Genomic DNA, 23,673 nt, shown 5'->3' with positions numbered 1-23,673 from the left:
AGGATCTGCTGACTTTCTGGTATAGAGGATAAGGCACACGAAGTTGTGAAGAAGTCCTGATCAGATTCTACATCTAGCACAGCACAATAAAGGAAGGCTGTCACCCATTAAAGGCCACTTCAGCCGTGCTACTGCAATTCATTGCATGACAAGAAAGAACACTGACATTTTACAATTCATACCCCTATGCTAATCTTTCTTCTAATGGTAGAACTCAGAGAAATTGATCCAGAGTAAATAAAAACCAAAGCCATAGACTTAGAATAAAACCCATTTTTAAAATGCTCAATCGCATTTACATTTCACTCTCCAGGATCATCTCTACGCTTCCTCTAGACTATTTCCAACTACTTTTCAGCCCATGTGACTGAGCATGCTCAGCCAAAGTTAATTATATCCATATTCAAATACAAGAGTACTGATTCTCTATACCACTACAAGCATAGGAGCCAAGAAAAAGTGCCTAAGGCAGAGAGCAAGGTAAGAAAAAAACAAACAAACCTTCCTTCCCCTACATCTTCTCTGCTTCAGAGAGACCAAACAGGCTGGTTTCAAAACAAGAGCAAGTGATATCACCAAACAAAGGCAGATCTGAAAGGTGAGCAAACCCCACAAGCCACACAGTTATTATTACTGTGTCGACAGCACACTTGTTAAAAATGTATATTTTAATTTTCTGTATTGCTAAAGGTCCCAATTTGCCCAGGGATCTAGCTAAGCTGCCATTTTCTACCACGACAGAGTCTAATCTTTATTTAATGGATTTAGCATCTATCTTCACTAGAGTGGTCTCTAAGGGAAAGGGGAGGGGAGTACGAAGGGGCATGAAGAGATGATCAGAGCCCCCCTCTCCTTCATCCATCCAGCGCTCATGTTTGTGTTCAAAATTCAATTACCTCCTTATTGATACTTCACAGAGATATTTAAGCTGCAAACATGAAGCCCTGATTTCCCAGAGGGCCGTGCCCCTCTCTATTTCACTGCTCTGCTTCCCCCAGGGTGAATTCCTGAGGCGTCCATATTAATAGGTAATCAGTCACAATTCATTTATTAAACAGCTAGCAAGGTTTATCAGCCTGCCCTGATTAGCCGGAAGAAGCCACTGAATTCTTAATTTATTCATGGAAATGTAAGTGTCTTTTTGAATTCCATTCATGAAAGACAGGGGTGCCGTGGGTCTGGCATGCTGAATTCTAACAGGGAAGCAGCAGGCAACCCAGGGACTGGGGACTTTGCAACTTCAGCCCAGGAAATGCGCTACGGCGAACGTAGCACCATCAGGAGATTTAGAGCCAGAACCTCCCGCAAGCATTCACAAGCCAGCTCTTCAGAGAGTAGGCATCGCTACCCATTGCACCAAGAGAATTACCCTCCTGAGGGCTCAGGGTCTGCCCTGGCTGAAAAAAAAAGCTCCCTAAACCGAGCAAGTGGTGTGAGTGAAACAGGGTCAAAATAATAATTAAAAAAATATATAGACCCATTTTTACAAGTTCCAATAAAGCATTCAGGATAATGCCCAAAACCCACCACCAGGTAACGCTACTATACGCCGTCACACAAAGTTCAGCTTTTTGAAAACTGCAGACGGTTACAACCTTTGAATGACTTTTGCTATAATCAATTCAACTGAGCTGGTTTTAATATGCAACAAATACTGTCACGTTCAAACTAAGACACAGGAGCTTAGTGATGTTGCTGGATTACCAGAAGGTGAAACTGGCTAACAACAACAAAAAAGGTCACTTCTCTATTGTTTTAAAGAGAGAAATTGAGCACTAAGTTAAAAAGTGAAAATACTTACACACACACTTAATACATCTTAAGGCAATTAGGACAGTTTCAGATAACATAAAGCTTTATATACTGGCCTCTGAAAGGTTCAAGGCCACCACTGGTGAAAAACTCTTTTTATTCCTTTCAGCTGTGTAGATCTCAAACTCATTTTTACTGAATTTTACCCACCATAATTACTTAACAATAAAACAACTAGCAACAGAAGACTATAAAAAATGGCTATTTCCTTTTCCTTCTCCATACAAATTTGTGGCAAGTAACTTTCACTGTATCCTCCTCCGCATTTAGTGACTTCTCTGAACAGCTCAACTGAGAAGTAAGCGGAGGGATTGTATTTTTAAACCTTCCAAACAAGGAGGATGTCCCTCAGGCAGATGCAACAGCCAAAAGGGTATTTTCAATCCATTTTTTTCCTAAATTATTTAGATCCCAAAACTCACAGGGTTTAGCAATGTACAGTGTTGTATGGAATATAGATAGAAGCACGTTTAAACACATTAAGAGCATTCCTGTAACACTAATTCTAAGAGACTATTATCGGACATTTTGTTCAGTGATTTCAGTGTTCTGACGTGACTATTAACTGACTGGGAAAGTATTCAAAACTAACACTTCAAAGCATAAATAAAGGAGGATGCACATGGCACTCTGCAATATTATTTCTCACAGGAATTATTTCAGTTCAATCACAATTACTTGAAAATATATTTCAAATAACAATCCAAAATCCTACGTAGTTTAAAACTGGCTAGACTTATGCCTACCCCTTGAATTTCCAAGCACAAGCTCAACGGTTGCACATGAGGTTTTAACTTGCTTAGGATCTCATTAAACAAAAATTTCACTGGTGTATTAAAACCGATACAAAATCCCCATTGCAACTAAACCAGTACAACCCATACCCTTAAATAAAAAAAGTATGATTTGCTCTCAAATTACAGTGGTCAGACATGAAAAGATGTAGTACGTGCAATAAATAAAGCCAAAAAGCTAGGAGGAATGAGTGTTTGGATTCATGTACAATCAGAACTCATGTGTTGCAGGTGTCTGAAGTCAGAGACAGCACAGGAAAACGAATCCTGGAAGAAGGATCTTTTCACTGCCCGAAAAAGTAATCAATAGCTTAATTGTTATTAGTTTGTGTTCTTTGCAGACAAGGGTAATTCAGCGTATTTTTCCTACTATAAAAAGTAGCTCCTAGAGGAAGGGGAAAAAACAGAATTTACAGGAAAGATTTCTCAGTACCTTTCTTCCACTGTATAAGGAGGACTTCCACACTTGGCACAAGTGGCAGAAATGACAGGATTTTACAACAGGCTCAAACATCTAATCATGATGTGGCTCTCAACAGCCAGTTTCTCCAGCCCTCATTGCTTGGGGAACTGCAAATGCTACCAATGAAAATAAAACATCCTGTTCCCTTCCCGAATCGAGCCATACTTCACCTTTTCCCCCTTCAGCAGTAAATTCACAATGGTGATTTCAAGCAAAGGCTTTGCAGAGTACACAAGACGACGGAGCAGGTAAAGCAGGACAATTGCACATGTTCTTACTGGGGAGCTCACTGAGCATCAAACTCAACATTATTTTCACTCCCTGAATACATAAGCTCCTTATCATACAGAAAACTGCAGCACCAGCCATAATCCATGTCCAACCCATGCTGCCCACACATGCTGGATAGTATAAGCCATAATCACATCGCAGTTATTTCTAGTCTTCACAGATGTTATTTCTAGTCTTACGGTTTTCTCAGATGTTATTTCTAGCCTTCACAGCTTTCAAAACACAATTGAGTGAAAGCATTGGAGCATTGGCTTTCTGAAACCAAAGACAATTGCTCCAGGAGATGCAAACTGTTGTCATTTGTGTCAGTAGAAGTTTATTCCTTGGCTAATGTTTAAGACACCAGCATTAGCACCAGAATTATTACACATCACCGCTTATGTTAGCGCGTACACCCAACAAAAGGGCTTACCTACCCAATTGCCTTACATCCTTACCCTACGCCAACGCTCCCAAATGTCACCAGCCAGCTTCCCAAGCCAGCAGCTTCCCTTACGCAATGCACTGTCAGCACAAAACCACGCATAGGGAAAAATCAAACCTACAAAACTATAAGAAAACAGAATTTAGCGTTACGACAGAGAACACAGCATTATAATATTTAACTGCTTACCTCCTTTTCAACCCATTTTAAAGTCCATTTTAATGTAACCAAGTCTGATTTAGAATACCCAGTCAAACCCAACATGATACTGCACATCCACCAAGGCAGAACTAGGATTCATGTCCCTGTGTAAGAACCCAACGGAAGGGTGTGGAAATAAAACCCAAACATATTACATAAGTATTCCTTACTTTCTAAATGCCACTTGATGATAAGTACCTATCACTCTGTTGAAAACTATTGTTCATGCTTTCATCCTGCCTCATCTAGTCACCCGTCTTATACATTTATTTCTGATGCTCCTGTAACAATGCTCCTGTACTTCCAAGGTTACTACAGTAATGTACTGCATGGTTACAAGAAAGGCCCGGATAATTATTTCATGTCTTTCCTGCACAGAGTTAGTGCTGATACCACCACGCTTCTAGTGACTTACATAAGGAACTTTGCAAACCACATACACAAAAATTACTTCCCACACTACTTAAACGCCGTAACTTAAGTGACGGCCATTCACACGGAGAGCAAAACACGGTTCAGAATGAAAAAGAGAGTCTCTAATTGGTAGTGGAGAAAATTAGATTCTAATTGCATAGACTATATTTGGCTGATGACAATGAGGTTAGCATTTGCAAAAAAAAAAAAGGGTTCTGAGCTCTTTAATGACCAACAGGTTATTAAGACCTTTGTCATATAACTCACTGGAAGTGTTACATTTCCAACAGCAGAGAGCCCTCTAGAGCTACCACAGCATAACAGTTCAGCAACCCACAGAGAGAAGGGCACCAACATTTCTTATAGCAACACCTGTGCTCTTCACAATTCCCCTCCAGCTGCTGATCAAACCTGATTTTACTTGGTTCAGTAGAACAGAGATTAAACCCTACAGTGAGAAAACAGAAGTCACATTTTAATTTGAAGGAAATAGGAGCTAATATTCGTTGAATTTCTGCTGAACCTAGAAAGCTTTAAAATATTTCAGAGAAGTCATGCAAGGATTTTAAAAGTCACTTACTCATTTATAAACAGATGTTTGTAAAACATCACCAAATATCTTGAGAGTCAGATTTTACATGACAGTGTATACTGAAAACAAAATAATTGGCACTTTGTCCAGTGTAAGCAATATGCGGAGATATGCCTTGTAGCACAGAAAGTTCTCCATATGGAAGTGCCCTGTCAATGCTAAATAAATTCTACATAGGAAATATATTCCGCTGAACTTATTACAATAAGTTTCACTACTTTTCACTAAAATAGTGCTCAAAACAACATACAAGAGAAATCTGCTTAATTGGTTATTAGACGCCTTTGAATTACAATATCTCCGCTCTGGTTGCTACAGCAGAAGCACAAATCACTAAAAATATCTCCTCAAATTTAAATCACGAACTGAAAATCTCTACTTATGCAGCACGGAATTTCCTATTCCCATCTCCCCAATTACAGTAAAAATTTGTAAGATAAATCACAGGAAAAATAATTGAATTATATCCTTCAGCTTTACTGTCAAGACTTACAAATGTGAAAAGCAGTAAATGCAGCTTTATTCTTTCCTTATTACAACCAAAAATTTTTGCCAGAATAAAACTTCTGAAAGAATAAACCCACACAACCCAAACCCATCAATACATAACATTTTGGGACTGACAGCTGAAGCACAGCACGCCAACCACAGGTTTGGTTATGCATTTTAAGAACCTTGGTTAACCACTGAAAGTTATGAGCTTAACTTTCTGTCTGTTAATTCATCAAGACTTAATTATGATACGGAGTTTGCAGTGTGCTCAGGGAACAACAATCTCTTGGATACTTTAAAAGAATCCACAAACAGCCTTCAAACATGCTTTCATGGGCAAGTATGAAGTAATGTTTTATTACCAAAATAAATTTCAAAGAGCCAGCACTTCACTAGAGTGGGGAGGTGAAGAACAAACTTGCAGTGAATATGATGAGAAGAGGTAGTACATTTACTCTGCTGGCAATGGCTTTAAGTATCCTTTTTTGATCTCCAGCTAGAACTCAAAAAACCACTGCAAAATCCTCATGTACAGACAGAAACAATTCAAAATATCTCAGCACCCAGATAAATTCATATTAAGATCAAGAGTCAGATTTTTAACAGATAAGTAAGCAATAGGTATGTAGTAAATTCTCCATCACTATGGATTCGTTTTAGTGAGACAGGATTTCTTTTTTTCCTAAAATAGACAGTTTTTAAACAAGTGAATTCAGGCAAGAAATTAATTCAAAGCCACCTAATCACATGTACAAAACTTTCCTTGTGTGACCTTCTTGTACCTCTTTCCCACTGCACAGCCTGGATCTCATTTACAAGGTCCATTTCCTAGAGCAGACTTCTAGGATGTTCTGAAAGAGCTGGAGAGTAGAGTTCTCTTTAAATTCTAGTCTTCTCAGAAGATTGCCCGTGGGCCTGAAACCAGATAGACCTACACTTACATAGTAATATTGGAGTAAGAGAAACAAAATACTGTTTTCAACACTTAAATCCATAAAGTGGCTATAGCTAATTAATATGACCTATTTTAACTCATTCTGAATTTAGTAAGATACTTCACATTGACGTCAGAGTGGATTGAATTGAGTCACCTAAAAACAGAGATGAAAACAAAATAAGACTTTATATCAAAAAATTAGGTTCATTGCCTTCCTCTGCCTGGACATTTCTGTCTTATCATCTGGTCTTGTACATCTGTTCCATAGTCTCACGATTGATCTGTTATTAAAAAACCCTACCTTCAGCCTTTTCTCTTTCAGTATCATGCAATTGGTTGGTATCTGATGAATATATACTTCCAAGCATCCTCAACAACTAGGAGGAAGAGAATGTTTTCCATTTAGCAAGGTCTGCCCTTTCCCATCTATCTCTTTTCCAAGCTCCTCCTCTTGCTCACTCAGCTTTGTGAATAAATCCGTTCTCTCATCACTGCTTCCTCAAGTAGTAGCAACATGAATTTCATTCTTCCTTTGTTCAAGCCAGCACCAAGGCAGAGGAAACCTGTTATTTTCACTCTATAGACTCTCAGAAAACACCAGCATGGTAAGTAGCAAAGCAAACCACAGAGCTCTGTTCTGGTTCCATCTGGGAAAGCATTGATTTCCTGATTTTAGTGGGGAAACAGTTAACCCTGGGGTTAAAACCATGAGAGGCTCTCAGTCCAGTACAACAATATCACAACAGATCCAACTGATGCATACGTGATAACTCCTTTTATAGCAATTAAAGTTAGATCTATTTAATGAAAACAAACCGTACAGAAATGAATAAAAAAACCCCAGAGAAACAATAATGAAATCCATTTAAGGAAATTGATAACAGGAAATAAATGCAAAGGAAAACGTGCAAGGAAATGAAGTCTTACATTATTAAACTAATGGGTATAGCTGGGGAGGAAACGTAAGCTTTCATGCACTCAAGTTATTAGCTCTTTAATTAAAAATCACGTAACATTATATTGTTTAACAAGATCCTCAAGAAATATTACATACAAATGTAGAAATAGGTAAATTTTCAATAGATAATTGATAATTTTCAATAGATAAGCTTTAGAAGCTTCATATTTGAGGGAATACACCAAGTGCTGTTGGATAGGGTTGGCAAGAAATCTCTCTTTGCCTGCTGCTCTGTAATTGGGCAGAACGGTGAGTGGCGCTTTGCACTGACACAGCTGGGGGCAAGGACACTGAAAGAGTACTGGTGTGAGTATGGCAATTCTCGTGGTCCTGTTAGAATTTGCTTCCTGAATTAATATAATGTCATGATCTATGCTATTTCTAGCAGAAAACATTAATTTAAGCTAGTGGGCTTAACCTGCCAATCCCAACACAGCACTTAGGGAAAAAAAACCTACAAAAAACCCACCTCACACACAAAAAGGCTATCTGAGAAGTCAGAAATACAGTTCCCTATTCCACCTATTCTTACCTGAAGCCCACTGCAATACTCAATAATGCACTTATAAAGGAGAAAAATTATCAGAAAAAGTCACTCTGTTTTATATAGATTGCTTATTTGTCTGTCCTAAACCCCCAAAAGCTAACGGCCATAAATTCCAGTCCTGTTGGGACATATGGACATGCGAGGTTTTTACAAGATTTTTATTCTATCTTACATCCAGTTTTCAACACCTAGCAAAATGCAAACGGCTGTCATTACTTCCACTCTATCAATACCAGTAATCCTTTGATATTCTGAAATAAAGTTATTGTGTTCCCTTAGTACAATCTCTATGTATTGAGGATCAGCATCAGAGGCTTAGACATAAACCAAAGGCATGTTCAGGTGACATCAGTCAGACAGACCTGGGCAGAGACACCGAACAGATCCACACTGAGACCCGAGAGGAGCAAGAACACGCAGCCACCCTCATTAGAAACACATCAGGGCAGTAAACTAGATATGTAAACCAAGGGTCATAGCAGCGTCCTCAGATTCTTTTCCCTTCCACCATAAAAAATGTCTATTTCTGCAGGAGATATATGGGAACTAGTTATGAAAGTCAAGCAATTAAAAAGCATTTCCAAGGTATTCATGGGACTGTACCAGCCACAAGTGCCTGACAGCTCTACGCGTGTTGCAGTCCCCGGAGAGCCATCACACTTCAATTACTATCACTAACATTAGTCATTATCAGGCTGGCTTCAGTCCCTGGGGAAGGCAGCTTGTGATGACAATATCCAGCCTCTCCTTGTAAAACAATTCATTAGGCAAAGCGGAACAGCTGGGGCAGCCACGTGGAGGTCTGCGCGGCCGCCGCACGGGGACCTGCAGCCCCCCTTTTCCTTTTGGGAAGGGGCAGCCACCACCTCTATGACAGCTGAAAAAGCCTCTGGGGACACATCAAGTTTAATCAGTGCTCCTTATACTCAGGGGATGCATTTGATTGCAAACTTAAACTAATGGCACTCAGAAGGTTACAACAATCATCAGATAAGAGGCTTCAGGGCATTTTTATCTTGTTCTAATGCTCACAAGTTAATGAGGCAATAAGAGACGGCTACAATCAGACTTGGTCTGGCAACGTTAGACAGACAGGATGTTCAGAGCTACATTTACTGGAGAAGCGGGAGCTAAGGTGGCAAGTCCATTATCGATCTTATGGAAGACTTCATGCTCAGAACACCTGAAACCACTCAATAAAGCAACAAAATGCTCGGAGATTTTTTGCATAGCCTTATAAGCATTATCACCCGATGCAAAATAGAGAAAACTGAAAAGGAATATAGCAATAGCCCACCAACCATGTCTATTTGACAAACACACTGTATTGCCTTTCACAAAGCACAAACACTGGCTGAACAAAACAGTCAGACTGATCCTTATGTACTGAATAATTCCACTGCTCCCGAGCTAGCAAGGCAAATGTGACACCAAACAGGTAAATAATCCCTGATTTTAGTACGGACACATACTAATTGCTTTTAGACTTCATGCTGCTTTGAAATAGCAATATTGGTATACACAATGTCTGTAAACAAGTGAGAATAGGATTGTTTTTCTCAGCTACGTTGCTACTTGATATTAAGATCTCTTTCATCACCACATATTCATTTTACTTCTGGTGATGACATAAAATATTCTAATGATGCCTTCCAGTGGCATATAACAGCAGCAAGCAAGGGACAACAACAAACAGCATACAGGACAGGATACTGTACTGGGGTTGTGCGGCAAGATTTTGGTAGCAGGAGACTAGAGTTGTGGCTTCTGTGAGACACTGCTAAAGCTTCCCCCATGTCCAATAGAGCTAATGCCAGCTGGCTCCAAGACAAGCCCGGCTCCAAGATTTTTTACTTCTCGTTACCCTACCCTTGACTTCTTATTGGTAATAAATTCATTTCCCCAAGTCAAGTCTATTTTGCCCATGATGGTACTCGCTGAGTGATTTCCCTGTCCTTATCTCAACCCACAAGGCTTGTTATATTTCTCTTCCCTGTCCAGCTGAGGAGGGGTAGTGATTATAGCACCTTTGGTGGACACTTGGCATCCAGTCAGGATCAACCCGCCACAGATAATTTATTATAAAGGCTTTATATGTTGTTTTTTAAAATCTGTGATTTTTCCAATATCTTGCAAAAGAACATTAACATGAACTCCCATCTTACAGCTGGGGAACCAGAGACACATCGTAAGGCAAATAAACTAACGAAGCAGAGTAGTGGTAGTGCCAGAAACTGAAACAAGGTCTCCAAAGTGACTTTTCACTAGGATCAGCTACTGCTCTGCAAGTAGGTCCAGCTACTCCTACCGTGGAAGAAAAATCTCTCTTCACTACTGCCAGAAGCTAAAATTGACAGGAAAACCTTTCAGACAGAGATGATACAGAGAAACTTTCTGATATTTGTAAATACAGAGGAAGAAGCAGTAAACACAGAAGAAGTAGATTAGTTTTAATTGGATCAAGGTATAGATAGAAGAAGAATTTTAAATAATAAATACAGACCAGTTGCAAAGCTTTGAGAGTCCCAGAGCATCTCTTGAGATTTGTCAGGCACTTCTGTGGTTTTAAACTATAATGGAAAAATGCACAAAACCTTATGCTTGATCAAACTTTTCCCCATCCTCAATTCCTCCACTGACAGTAGTCTACAAGTTATCCTGTCAGAATGAGAGTAGCAAAAAATAGGGTTCTGACAGTATAATGTAAAAACATTTTGTTTGTAGTCATGTTTCTTTCTGTGCCAAGCATGTGGCAGGCAGAAATGCTTTAATGTGACAGCACATTCCTTTACTTTTGTGGCTAAAAGCTCTTCAGTCAAGTCCCATTGACCCCTTGCTTGTCTAGACAGATGAAGTTGCTTTCATTGTTCATTTGAGCAGAGATATGCAAGAACTACTGCATATGTTGAGGACCATTGTCTTCCTGTGCTTAAAGAATGGTAATGAATCAATCTCCCTACCCAGAAAATAGGTTCCCAAGCCCAAGCTGCATAGGCTTATAACCAGCTCTGCGGATGGAAATATTTGGAAGTCCCTTCACCATCCCTCAAAAGCACAAAAGCCATCACTGAGACACATGAATCCTCAGCTTTCTTATTCCTAATCAGGCTGCTCACATGGAGGCAGACCATGGAGTTGCATCCGAGATCTCAAGCTTAAAACTCATAAGCTGAACCAACTATTTCATGTGTTCAGCTGAGATTGGAGAATACGGGCTTTGAATTAACTTACTCTAGAAAGGATCTTTGGTCACATAATCATTGAATCACTAGATGATCTGGCTTACAAGAGCTCAGGAGGTCTCCTACTCAAAGTAGGGTCGATTATAGGGTCAGATAATGTTGCTTAAGGCTTTGTTCAGTCAGGTCTGGAAAACCTCCAACAAGAAAGACTGCACAACCACCCTGGTGGCTGCACAACATGTTCCACTGCTTGACTGACAAATGCCAGTATTCCAGACATCCACACGAAGCATAAATTACTGCTCTGAGAAGCACACCAAAAATCCTGCAAAGGCCAATGGTGATGGATCAGATGGATGATTTCAGCCTTCAAAGCAGTCTGGTCAGTTGGTCTCTAGATAAATCAGATCTCTTCCTCCTCTTCTTCCCATTATCTTCCCTTATGTTAACCACAGGAAGCATCTAGATCAACCTTTCCTCTGTCAACACACACTGAACAATTCTTTTCCAGAAAACATCAAACTATTGCAGCATTTCTTCCTACTACCGAACAAACTGTAAGAGCTAAAGCAGACTTTCAGAAGAGACATTTTTTCTGAAAAAAGAAATATCAGGGCATAATACAAATGTTTTGTGTGGTATTTGTTTTTTTGTTTAGTTTTTTTTGTTTGATCTTTAGTTTGTTTTACTAAAGCAAGTAATACATCCTGGTTGAAGTAGCTTTCAGAAGTGACATTTGCTTTAACAAACTCCACAAACATCCCCAGCTGGGGATGTAGGGGAAGAGATAAAAGGAAAAAAATGACATTTCACTAAAGATCAGGTAAAAAGCATCTCACGGTAACTTAACTTTTGTTTGGAATGTTGCTGTTGCATTAAGCATCCCTCAAAAGGATCAACAGCAGTTTTAAGAGCAGTTATCTGCCAGCTATTGAGCCACTTCACACATGGTGCTTATATGTAACTTTGGAAACTCAGTTACCAGAGCTAGACAGACACACTCCAACTCCTCAAAAAACTCCCCTTTATATTTACATCATGCTCCAGAATTAACAACTACACAATGGCAGACATCATCTTAACATTCTAACATTTCTACATCTACACACTTTTAAAAGCTATTTACACAATCACAATTTATATTATGATAATCTCCATTCTGTAAAAGATGTCCAGTGGACAGAAAAATTGAATCAGCTGCAATTTGGGAGTCGCAATGCATACTTGACATAATGGAAATTTGGGTTTTTACAGTCACTTAGAATATTTTAAAATAATTATGTGAGAAAATAATTACCTTTGCACTGTGATAAAAAAATAAGTAAGTCACAGGAAAAAAAATCCAACCCTAAACTATATAATCTAACAAAAGGAGATTCCATGTACACAAGTATCAACAACACGCATCAAACAGAAGATAAAAGGAAAGAGAAATTGCAGAAGTTTGAATTTTTGACATATTTAGGAGAGTTTTAAAGATTTCCCCCCTTTTCTCAAACTCCTCCTTCTGTAGCAAGCAGCCATCAACGCCTGGAGACTGGGACACTGTATTAGTACTCGCAATCGAAATCCACAATAGCACTTTCCCCTCAGAGTAAGGGAAGGCGGAGAAGGCAAAGATGCAGACATCTCTTGACGCTTAGAGAAATATTTATTCGGCTTCACCAGCAGGCAGCAAACACCCTAAGGATCCCTGCAGTATTTTTTCCATATATGACAGTTACCTAGATACAGTATTTGTTTTATGGTAAGAATGCACTGTTTATGCATATGGGTAGTATCACATTGGATATCATCAGTAGACTATATCCCTGCTTTTGTATTTAAGAACAGTATGGATCTGCTTTTTTCTTTTTCCTGCATGCAGAAGGTAACTCAAAAACACACCCACTTATTTAAAAAAACAATAGCAGCCAAGGTCCAGACTCAATTTCCATCCTCACCACCACAACCTAATCTCCCGGCAAGTTAATGCAAATCATAGCGAACACTTCTCTGACACTGGTAGCAAAGCGTGTTCCTCTCCCAAGAGAGACCTGTAAAACAGGACAGTCACTGACAGCAGTACAATTACTGACACAGATACAGACTTTATGGACATGTTTATCTCTGCTGTAAATCCACACTCTCTCTCTACTCCGATTCATGAGTCATAAAGAAATTGCAGATAATGAAAAAGTTGGAGAAATTTACAGCGTGTCGGAAACCTCAGACAGCCAGAAGAAATTAAAGAGCTGACTGAGGATAAATCATACAGGTACAATTAAAACTTCCTATACCTTTTTCACTTCCAAACTCGGGCACAAGCCAATGGAAATGATGAGAAGTTGAGGTCATGACTCCTCAGACTGTAATCATGTCTTAACTATCTACATGTCAGAATTAGCTAATTCACAGATCACATATGAATGGCAATTTCAAGCTGGCATTCTGATGTCTCACTCTGCCAACAGGAGCTGCCCTAGAAGAACCCTGGTGTAAATAAGCCACCCAGAGAGCGGTATAAGGAAAGGTGATTTCCTCATCCCTCTGCAGATGCAGAGTATCTCCTACAATAGTGCCGAGCGTTAAAATGAAGAAGCAGATCTACTGTGTGGGAGGGGAGGATATAGAGAGAAGCAGGAGAAAGGCCAAGGTTTCACATGGAAATCATAGCAGCTTGGACATCATGGTGACAGGGCCATAGAAACATCTTAATTGACAATTTAAGCATTCTTTTCACCTCTCTGAAACCATCAAATACAGACCAAGAATAACTATCAATGTAAAATGAAAACAGCCTCCTGGTTTTTCCTACTGAGGGAAACAAAAATAACTGTTTCAACTGATTGTGTAGTTCCTGAAAAACTCTGCAATCATCTCCTAACCACAAATGAACCATCAAAACGTGAGACATTTTCTGGAAGAAGGCTACTAACTCAGCTAAGTAAATCCCTAAGCTAACTGCATATTACAGAAACCCAGTGTCCAAAGAACATTATTTTGTTGTCCAGCTATAAAACTCTGCCTTCAAGCTTTGAAGCATATGAAGTACACTATTTCATATAAAGTCCTTGCCGAACACAGTACTAAATAACAAAATAAGGGAGAAATATGCTTTCAGGCAGAGCTGAAACACAATGAAGATTCATTCAGCAAGGCAGGGAATGTAGAAGCCAACCAAGAAAAAAGTCGCTACAAAGAAAATTCTAAGCACAGCAGAAATAACCGATGTACATACACCTCAAACTGCTTCCTCCTATGCAGGATAGCTCACCTTGTAAGAGTAAATAAACTGTCTCTTAAGTTTTAGGACATAAGGAGCATTAGACTTCACATACAATGCTCTCTTCCAAGTCCAGCACATTTGGAAGAGTGCAAGCAATTCCAAAACAGATCTTCTTCCTTCGTGTTTCAGAGTAATACAGACACACTCGTGCTGGAAGCGCTATAGCTCTGGAGGTGCCAGCTTTTAACAAAGAAAAAGTGAACAACCTCCTTACTCTTGTCAGCAGTCAAGAACATTGCTATACCTTTCTAATAGCTGCCACAGAGATCCCTGCTGTGGAATCTAGATTTGGATCCACATCATGTGACCCTCTAGTTCCTTTTTCCTTCTCCAAAAGTCAGTTCTCTTCTCTAGCTCCACCACAACACTTTAGGTAGTCTATTTCTCCACACAAATAAGGAAAGAGTTCATGTTCAGGAAAGAGTCTGCTCTTCTACATAGATTCCAAAACCTCATTTTGGCTAACAAGAAAACACAGAACTACAGAAAAGAGATGTTTCAGTAAGAGGACACATTGCCCTCTTTCATTTCCTTACTTGGATTCTAATTCAACTTATACTAAGTTCAAGTTTATTAACTGTCATGCCCTGTTTTTTAGTTTAATAGTTAGTACAAGTTCAGACCACCAAAGGTGGAGCCTCTGATTTAGGCACATCCTACCTATGATCAGCAGCAAAGAGAAAGAAGAAAAAAACCCAACAAACCAAGAACCTAAATGAGTGAATTCACATTCAACTACGTACGGAAGACACAACCTAGCTTTGAAAATACCTGTGTCAAGAGTAGCCTGCAAGGATCACAAGCAGAAATAAGCATCTATGTTTCAAAATACACTACAGTTAAATCCTGCTGAAGGAAAACTGCTCTACTCCTGCAAAAAAAAAAAGCTGAACTTGCAGGCAGGAGATCATGATAGACAGCATTTATCTGAAAGAAATTAAAACCTTAAGACTACCAATCTGAGACAGAGCAGCACTGTGAATAGCTCAGAGTTCAGAAGGACACCTTTATGATTTTCCAGAAATTTCAGAGGCTGCTGAGGCTGCAGAGGACTACAATTCAAAAACAAGACAGCTTAACTTGGGAGCAAGGTAGCTGTTCCCCATTCACGTGCCCATCAGTCTCTTGCCACCTCTGGAAGGGTCTCGTCATCTCAGTGGACATCTCAGTGATTTCTAGTAGACGTTGCTTAACTACCATGCAGTCTAGCCTATTAGTAAAATAAACAAACAAAAAACCCCACTGTCAAACAAAAGGTCCACCACCCTGGCTCTGGTGTGCTGATGGCAAACATTTGTAGAAGAGCGTAAGAGCAGGGAAGCACATAACTACACCTGCCTATTAATCCCTCCCGGCTTTCTGCATCTCCAAGATTTCAAAGCCACTGGTGACTTCTCTGTGGTCAGACACCCTTGATGGATTTATCTTCCAATAATTTGTCTCATTTATTGAGCGAGATAAACTCCGTCCCCGCAACCTCCAGCAGCAATGAGTTCTGACTTTAATACACAGCGCAAGTACCTCCTCATGTCTGTCCTGACACACTATTTTATTCTCTTTGGCTCCCATCCTATGAGAAACAGTGAAGAGTCATTCCCTAGTCACACTCTCTCTGCATTAATCAGTTTTACAGATCTTTTTCATATACTGCACCAGTTGTCCCTCTCCAAGCTAAAAACACCTAGTCACTCATTTTTTATATTAAGGAAAACTATCACTGACTGACTAAACCCTGGCTGACTTTTCCTTTATCAATGTGTTGTGCTACAAGACAGACAACTTTTTGCTGTTCACCTGATATCTCTCAGGCCACCCAGCTACAATTCTCGGGCCCTTGATGGCTAGCATCAAATACCTCTTCCACTGTACCTGTGATATTTAATTTGCTTGAACATATATGGAAAATAAATCAGCATTACAAATAAAATGGGAGCAAAGTTGCTAGAGCTCAGTGAAAGCCAGGACACACAAAAACACGTGGGACTACAAACAGGGAGATTTGGCTGAGCATATTCGTTAACTGTCTCATTGCTCTTCAAAGAGGTTAAGGATTTAATATTGGATGACGTAGACGTTCCTAATTTTACAGGAGGAAAAGCACAAAACAGCTTCTACTCCAAATAAAAACTTAATGTAACATAAGAAAGCGGACGAGCAAAAGTCACCGACAGGGAAATTATAAATTGCATTCACATCTGTGGGGTCAGTTATCCCACATTTTCCAATATTTAAGGCAGATACTGCACAAAACCACCACTACCTCCACAAACATATTAGGAACGAAAAAGAATGGGCTTGCACTAGCAGCATCACCAAAGCTATATTGTGACAGCATAGCAGCCCAATCATCTCTCTGGCATGAGTGAAATTTTATCAACGTGGCTATGATACCAGGTGTATATGCATATATATACACACACACGTATATACATATATAGATGTACATTTTAGGACTTTTGAACCAGTATAGGAAGTGTTACCTGAAAAAAATATCGGAGATTCACAGAGAAGCAACAGCAGGGCCTTCAGAAAGTCCCTGAACTACCACATTCCTTCAGTGACATGGTGCTTCTTCTGCTTCCCCATCCTACTAAGAGTTCTGTTAGTTTTACATATAAGTTTATTCCAAAGTTTGGAAAAAAACAGGTTTTTTTAAAACTTTTTCTTCTGTGTATGTAGTTCGCTGATACACCTCTCCATACACATATATTCAAAAAGAAGACAGGGCATATATTTAAAAATAACTGCAACCAAGGGTAATAAAAATGTCTTAACACCAAATTTGCCTACCAGCAATGTATGCACTCCCTAGAGCTGCTAGCTCATGAAACCAAGACTTTAAAAATCATCTAAAGTAAACTTTGACTCAGTTGGTCTGAAAGCCATAATGGTCATAGAGTGGGAAAACACAGCTAGGTATCCAAATTTGCAGATATTTACACAAACTGTTTTGAAATTTGCTGCTCTGTGGGCTACAAACATTGAGTCGGGATTCGTGACTGCGTTCCCAGGAAAGAACACCCTCCCTCTTGCTTTCCACACCAGCTGGGGGCTCCTCATCCTGTGGTGCTCACTACCCTGCTCCAAGCAAAGCTGGAGAGACCTGGGGAATTAAAAAAGCCCATAACAAGGCAACACCACTATACCTTTTTTTCCACCCCTGACTTCTGCCAACAGCAGAGATGAGACTCACTGCCTGCCTGCAGCTCACATTCATCAGTGATATGATGCCTCCCAAAGTCACCATAACTGCACAAACAATTAAAAGTAGATGTGCTTATTGAGCGCCGTTCCTCCTCCCACCATTAAAATACTCACATTAACAAGGACAGAAAGATCCAAACTAAGCAGAATTTTTTAACACTAAAAATGGTTTCAGTGTATTCTAAACAATGAAATAACCATTTAACGGAAAGAGAAGTTCTAATGAGAGAACTGAAGCAAATAGAGGAAAGCACTAACAAGCAACAGGGCAAAGTAGAATTGTACATAGCTTAGAAGGGAGGCAAGGAAACACAAGCTGATACCTCAGAAGAGGTGCTGAAAAATAATTTATTTTTACCAGATTTTATTATTATTCATAGCAGGTCCCAAACCTGGAAGCTACTGGAGAACTCTAGAACCACCTCATAGCAAGCAATAACAAAAAAAATCCAAAGACCTAAGGACAGCCTATCCTTTAAGAGGAGGATATATATTTATTTATAAAAATAAATATAAAAAACTAATACTTCATTTATGCTGCAAAAGTCCTGCTTCAGTCAAGGAAGCCTATCCTTCAGGTGAAGTCTGTGCTAAGGAAGGGAAGAACACACTGCAAGGAATAGACCTGAGTGAGTAAGAATCCACCTACTAGCATGCTAGGAGGAGAGCTGAAGAAAAGTTTCCCCATGATCTCCTTGGAGATCCTTTCTGATCTACAAAAAAGGGTCTTCAATTTAAGTCGTCAGCAAATTAAACGGTGCAAGTAAGAAATTCTGATTTATGGAAGATGGCCCATCTTTTATTGGCAGTTTAACAGTCTGCATCTTAGTAAAACACAAATGAAAGCACAGGAGATCACGCAGCCAGCATTCAGAAATACACTTTTTAAAAAATCAAGGTGCTTACTTACCAACTTGATTAAAAAAAAAAAAAAGAGAGATGACCAAGTTGCAAAATAGCTGCCAAACACAAGACTTTTTAATCTACAAAGGTAAAAAAACACTGAAAATAAGCAACTTATCTTGTCTGAGTAGGAAGTAAGTGTATTGGGTACTACTGAAGCTAGAAGAATCAGATACACTGCTGAACAGGTCAACAGTTACCCTAAGTAACCGAACCTTCAGACAAGGAGGAGGGAGGCAGCATTATCAAAAAGAGCATTAACCATTGCAGTTGTCAAACATCTACTTTGACACTATCAGCCCAACTCAGAGACTGATGTGTTATGAGACAAAGGTACTGCAGTATAAACAGGTACTTGCTGTACTGCACAGAAACCGTAACAGAAGGCAAGAAGCCTGACTCCTAAGATGTTCACATAAAATACAAGAGGAAGCTCTGTTAGCATTATTCCACCCTGAATGACATCGACTGTTACAGGTCTGAGCTACAGTGAAAGTCATCTCTGAAGTTTCTAGTTGATTGTTTCTTGAACTTACTGTTATAACCCAAGCAGCCCAAGTATATTGAGCTTCATCTGAGAAAGAAAAGCTTTCACAGAACTCTGTACTAATTAAGATGTAATTATTTAAATCACATAAGAATACACAGCTTAAAGCAGACCAATAAAATAGCAGAGTGTATAGAATCGAATACTTTTAAAAGTGGAGGACAACTGTAAATGCAACAAGATATCAAACAAGCAGGAAAGAAAATGTAAGTTATATGTTAACAATTTAATTTGATTCATGGAAGCCATAGAGCATTCAACGAAACAGCCAGGGTTACAGAAAGTAAAGGTAGTCCTAAGGGAAAAAGAGAGGGGGAAGTCAGTTGTAAAGAATAGAAACCTGTGAGAAGCAAGCAAACAAACAAGGAACTGAGAAATCTAGGGCCAAAAAGTTAGGGACAACAGGAATTATATATGTGGAACCCAGATAATAGTATTCAACTGTCCTAGATAGACAAAGCATTCAACATATTTGTTCCAAATTTGTCAAGAAAGTCTGCTTATACACACAAAATAGTAAGACAGTTCATATGAATTTAAGAAGTAAGGCACATAGGTCAGTAATTTATTAAACTACATCAAGACAAATCAATTACTCAGATTTCAATTTTAGTGCTGCAATAGTATCCTCATGAATCAACTTTTCAACAGGTACCCAGTCCCGCACGTCACTTTGCACCGTAAAAAAAAAAAAAGGCAGTGCACATTCAGAACCGGAAATGTGCCGCAAAAAAAAAGTCATGGGAAGAACAACTTCAAATCATGACTGAAACAGTAGAGTATTAAGAAAAAGCAGCAGGACTTCCACGGGAAGCCTCCTGCTGCCATCTACAGGAAACTACTCAACAGCAGTTTTAATAGGAGGTTTGATAGCCAGTTTCAGTTATTATAACATTCAAGTCAAAAAGGGACTATTGAGTTTCAGTACACAAAGATATAATCAAATCCAACAACTTTGGACCAAAATCACAAGTCTCTTAACTTTAATGAACAGATCTTTTGGATTTTTCTTCTTGCTTTCTCACTTATCTAACTCCGTAACAGAACTTTAAGACAGTATTAGGAAAACCAGTCCCCACAAGCCCTGTTCAAACTCCACATCTAATTGCCTGTAGAAATTTTCCGTTAAAATTTTCCTCAGATAAATGTATATAAAGACACACAAAGCATTCAATGTATTATAGCCTAAAGAAAAATACACTTGATTGACTAGAAGTTAGAATCATGGGGAGCTTTCTTATAGCTTGAAAAGTCCAGATTTCAGTTACTATAAACTAAAGGTTATAACTGCTGGACCTCAGGTATTTCACTATTGGCTCACGTTGTCTTCTTTCTGCATTTACTTGTTCTCAGGAAAAATAAATGGAAATGCATGCACCAAATATTGCTAAGGAAACAACAACCTTGTTAGCTTCGATGTAACTCGGACTCTGCTTAAAGTCCATTTAGCAGGACCAGGTTGTCTGACATTTAAGGCTATAGCTTAAAGGAGAAAGCCAATCATCAGCCACTCTTTGTATTTGACTCAGTTTTACACAGTTATACTTTAACTTCTACTTCACTAAAATAAACTTGCAGGGGGTGTGTTAAAACAGGCTTAACACTTGGTTAATAAGAAAGCATTAAGATACACTTAAGTTTAGTCAGGAAGACTGTGCCTTTTGTCACTCACTGAAAGAAACATGGAAGATCTGTAAGTTTTAAAACTGTTGGTGTTTTGTGTAGCCCGAGCAACCAAGGGCTACACTAAAGCAAAACTAAGCAAAAACATTAAATGTGTCAGTACGTACAGGTAGCATTTTAAAGAAACATGTGATGATGAATGCAGGTTCTTCTTCAAAAAAAAAAGATAAAAAATTGGCTTTTTCTAAGTGGAAAGCCAACTTCATTACTCAATGACAGCACCTCCTGCCACAACTGAAAGTGGAAATAACAGTTACAGAAGCAGAAAACAGCATGAACATTAAGTGATAGAAGAATCCTATACAGAAGCGAAAGGTTGGCTGTGGAGGCAGTACCTGAAGCTTGACAGAAGTACTGCCACAAGCATCCCTGAAAAATAACTCCAGTATCTAAGTGGAAATTAAGCAAAGTGACTCAACTTACCTAAGTCGATGTTAAGTCAGGAACAACAGCCTATGTGCTACTATGCAACACCAGACTGGTGTATAACCTTGCTATTTCTGCAAGGACGTTTCCCCCATGCTTGCAGGCTGTAAATTAAAGATGTAAGCTCCCTCTCACCTCCTACTTTGGAAGGTCATCAACTGTTATTTCAGACACTTGCCAAACCTGCCAACACTCTTCCAGCTACAAATGTAAGACAAGTGCACATTTCAGCGGGAAGATTTGCAATGCAGTCAGTCACATCTGCATACAGCACTTACATTCATCCAGTCCCAGCTGATAAGCCAGGTTCTGCAGGCCACGAACCTTCTCCATCAGGTTAGCTGTAGTGAGGCTCCCCAGCTCTAACAGGAAAGAAAAGTGAATTTTAACACTGGCTGTAGCGCTCTACTGACAGTTTACCCGTTTACTACTTCACAGAGCACTTTCACGCCATACTTCTGACAATCTCTATTTCCACCGAACAGAGTATTCAAGCTGATGCCACCCGATTTTAACACATGGAGAAAAGATCAGCTTTCTCCATTGAAAAAGCCAACCATGGATCTGGTTCACACTGCAATCTGTCATATCTTCAATGAGCAACTTGCCCCACATTTTGGAAGTTCTTGTAAGTTCACGCTGCCACGTGAACAAGCTACAAAAGAGTATGCAAGAGAATGGACTTACTACACATTAATAACATACATTATTAAGTCAAAAGTAATTCATCCCCACTTTCACTCCGGAACAGTTTATCTGGAATTCACCTGAGAGGCAGAGCACGGCAAGGATGTTCACTGCAAGGTAAAAGCTGTGACATGCAGCAAATCTACACGCTAGTTAGCCCTTCTTGCACACACAGCCTTATCATCCAATTAGAGATCTTGGATCTATGATTGAAAACACATTAGCATCTCTGAAGAAGCTAATCAACAAATCTAAGGTGCTCACCAAGTCCGATTAGCTGAGGCCACCAAATAATTCATGCCACTTCTTAAACCATAGGAAACACCCACTAGACATCCCTTCCCGCAGTGAGGGATTGGTAAGCAAGATAAGCAATATATATATATATATATAAAACATTATACTGTTTCAACTAGCCCTTGCATGCTTGTTCTGAAAAATGAACCTGCCACTGACATCTGGATATTTTCTCAGAAATAACTGAGTTAATGAAAAACGTTTATTTGCCAGCATGTTCAGCATCAGTATTATTAACAAGACGAAGAGACACCAGAGCTAAACATTCTGCAGATGTGTGAGGGCTAAAGATCTGAGGCCACAGGGCTTACTGATATAAGACTCCTGCCTTCAGAAATTAGACAGATCAATGGCAAAATTTTAAAAAACAAACAAAAGACAAAAAAAACAAAACCAGGCATTTGGACATCCAAGACAAAAAAATCTGAAATAAGTATTGAGCAATATAAAACAACTAACCCCTATTCCTTTACTGTCAAAACATTTAAGGAGCAAGTATTTTAAGCCTCTTAAGTGCTGAATTCCCATCTGCTCTGGCAACCTTATTTCCTGCCCACGATGTCCATACTCACCCTTTAACATATCAATGTCATCATTTTCTAACTCAGCCATCCACTTGGGAGGAGAACTCGCAATAGGCTGTTTTAAAAAGAACAAAAGTTGACATTCAGACAAGTGCATTTTTAGAATCATACAAAAAAGACTGACCTCCTCTTGAAAACTAGTTACATTGGTAGTAAAATATGAGAGTTCCAGGTGGTCTGTAGATACATTTTTACATTTAGTCTTGTTGCTTAGCTTTCCCTGGACTTTTTTATAGTTAAAACCAACACACTAACACCCACAAGCCAGAGACAGTAAGACAGACAGATATCCTACAGTTTGAAGCCTTCTATTCCTTCCAAGATGTAACTGTCATTCACGGTAAGCTGCATTCGGTGCTATATACATAACGAGAAAAAGATATTGAAAACTAAACGAGCTTTTTAAGAGATACCGAAGTTAGAAACACGCTTTACGGACAAGAGGCAAAGCTCGCGGAGGGAACGGCGGATCCGCCGCCGGGAGGGGGAACGCAGAAGGCAAAACAGCGCTCACTCACGCTTTTGAAGGAGGCGGCGAACTCGGCAACGCCGGGCACTGCGAAAAGAAAACGAAGGGCAGCGGGGGGTGAGCGCCTGGGCGGCGGCAGCGCCCCCCCAACCCCCCCGGCCAGCCCCGCCGAGACCGGCGGCCGCGGGCCCGCCGCACTTACGCTGCTCGGGCCACAGGTCCGGGGAGGCGCGGTCCAGCTTCTCGAAGCTCAGCAGCGAAGCTTCCAGGTCGCCACCTACAACGGAGAGAAAAGACCGGGGGGGATGGGGGGGTGGTGAGTCCTCACCAGCGGAGCGGAGCGGAGCAGAGCAGCGCCGCCCGCCCCTCCCGCCTTACCGTCCGTGGGGGCCGCCATCTTGGCCGCATCACGTGACACGCTGGGGCCTCGCCCGCCCCCGGCACGTGACCACGCCCTCGCGGCCGAGCCCCGCGTGTCGCTCCCGGGGCCGCCGCCAG

At 40.0% G+C, this 23,673-nt stretch overlaps 1 protein-coding gene across 1 annotated transcript in view; it reads right to left on the bottom strand.

Annotated features, from left to right (window-relative positions):
* Positions 1–23,583, bottom strand: part of LIN52 (lin-52 DREAM MuvB core complex component) — a 42,951-nt gene extending 19,368 nt beyond the window's left edge. Inside the window, exons 1-5 of the mRNA XM_054068134.1 lie at positions 23,554–23,583; positions 23,378–23,498; positions 23,225–23,262; positions 22,695–22,761; positions 21,417–21,500 (exon numbers count right to left, since the gene is read on the bottom strand). Of these exons, the coding sequence (XP_053924109.1) occupies positions 21,417–21,500; positions 22,695–22,761; positions 23,225–23,262; positions 23,378–23,498; positions 23,554–23,583 (340 nt within the window). The remainder of the gene's footprint in view (positions 1–21,416; positions 21,501–22,694; positions 22,762–23,224; positions 23,263–23,377; positions 23,499–23,553) is intronic.
* Between the last annotated feature and the right edge of the window lie 90 nt (positions 23,584–23,673).

The sequence above is a fragment of the Cuculus canorus genome, chromosome 5, assembly GCF_017976375.1.
Source record: "Cuculus canorus isolate bCucCan1 chromosome 5, bCucCan1.pri, whole genome shotgun sequence".
Classification (NCBI taxonomy): Eukaryota; Metazoa; Chordata; class Aves; order Cuculiformes; family Cuculidae; genus Cuculus; species Cuculus canorus.
This window is presented reverse-complemented; position numbering and strand designations above follow the sequence as displayed.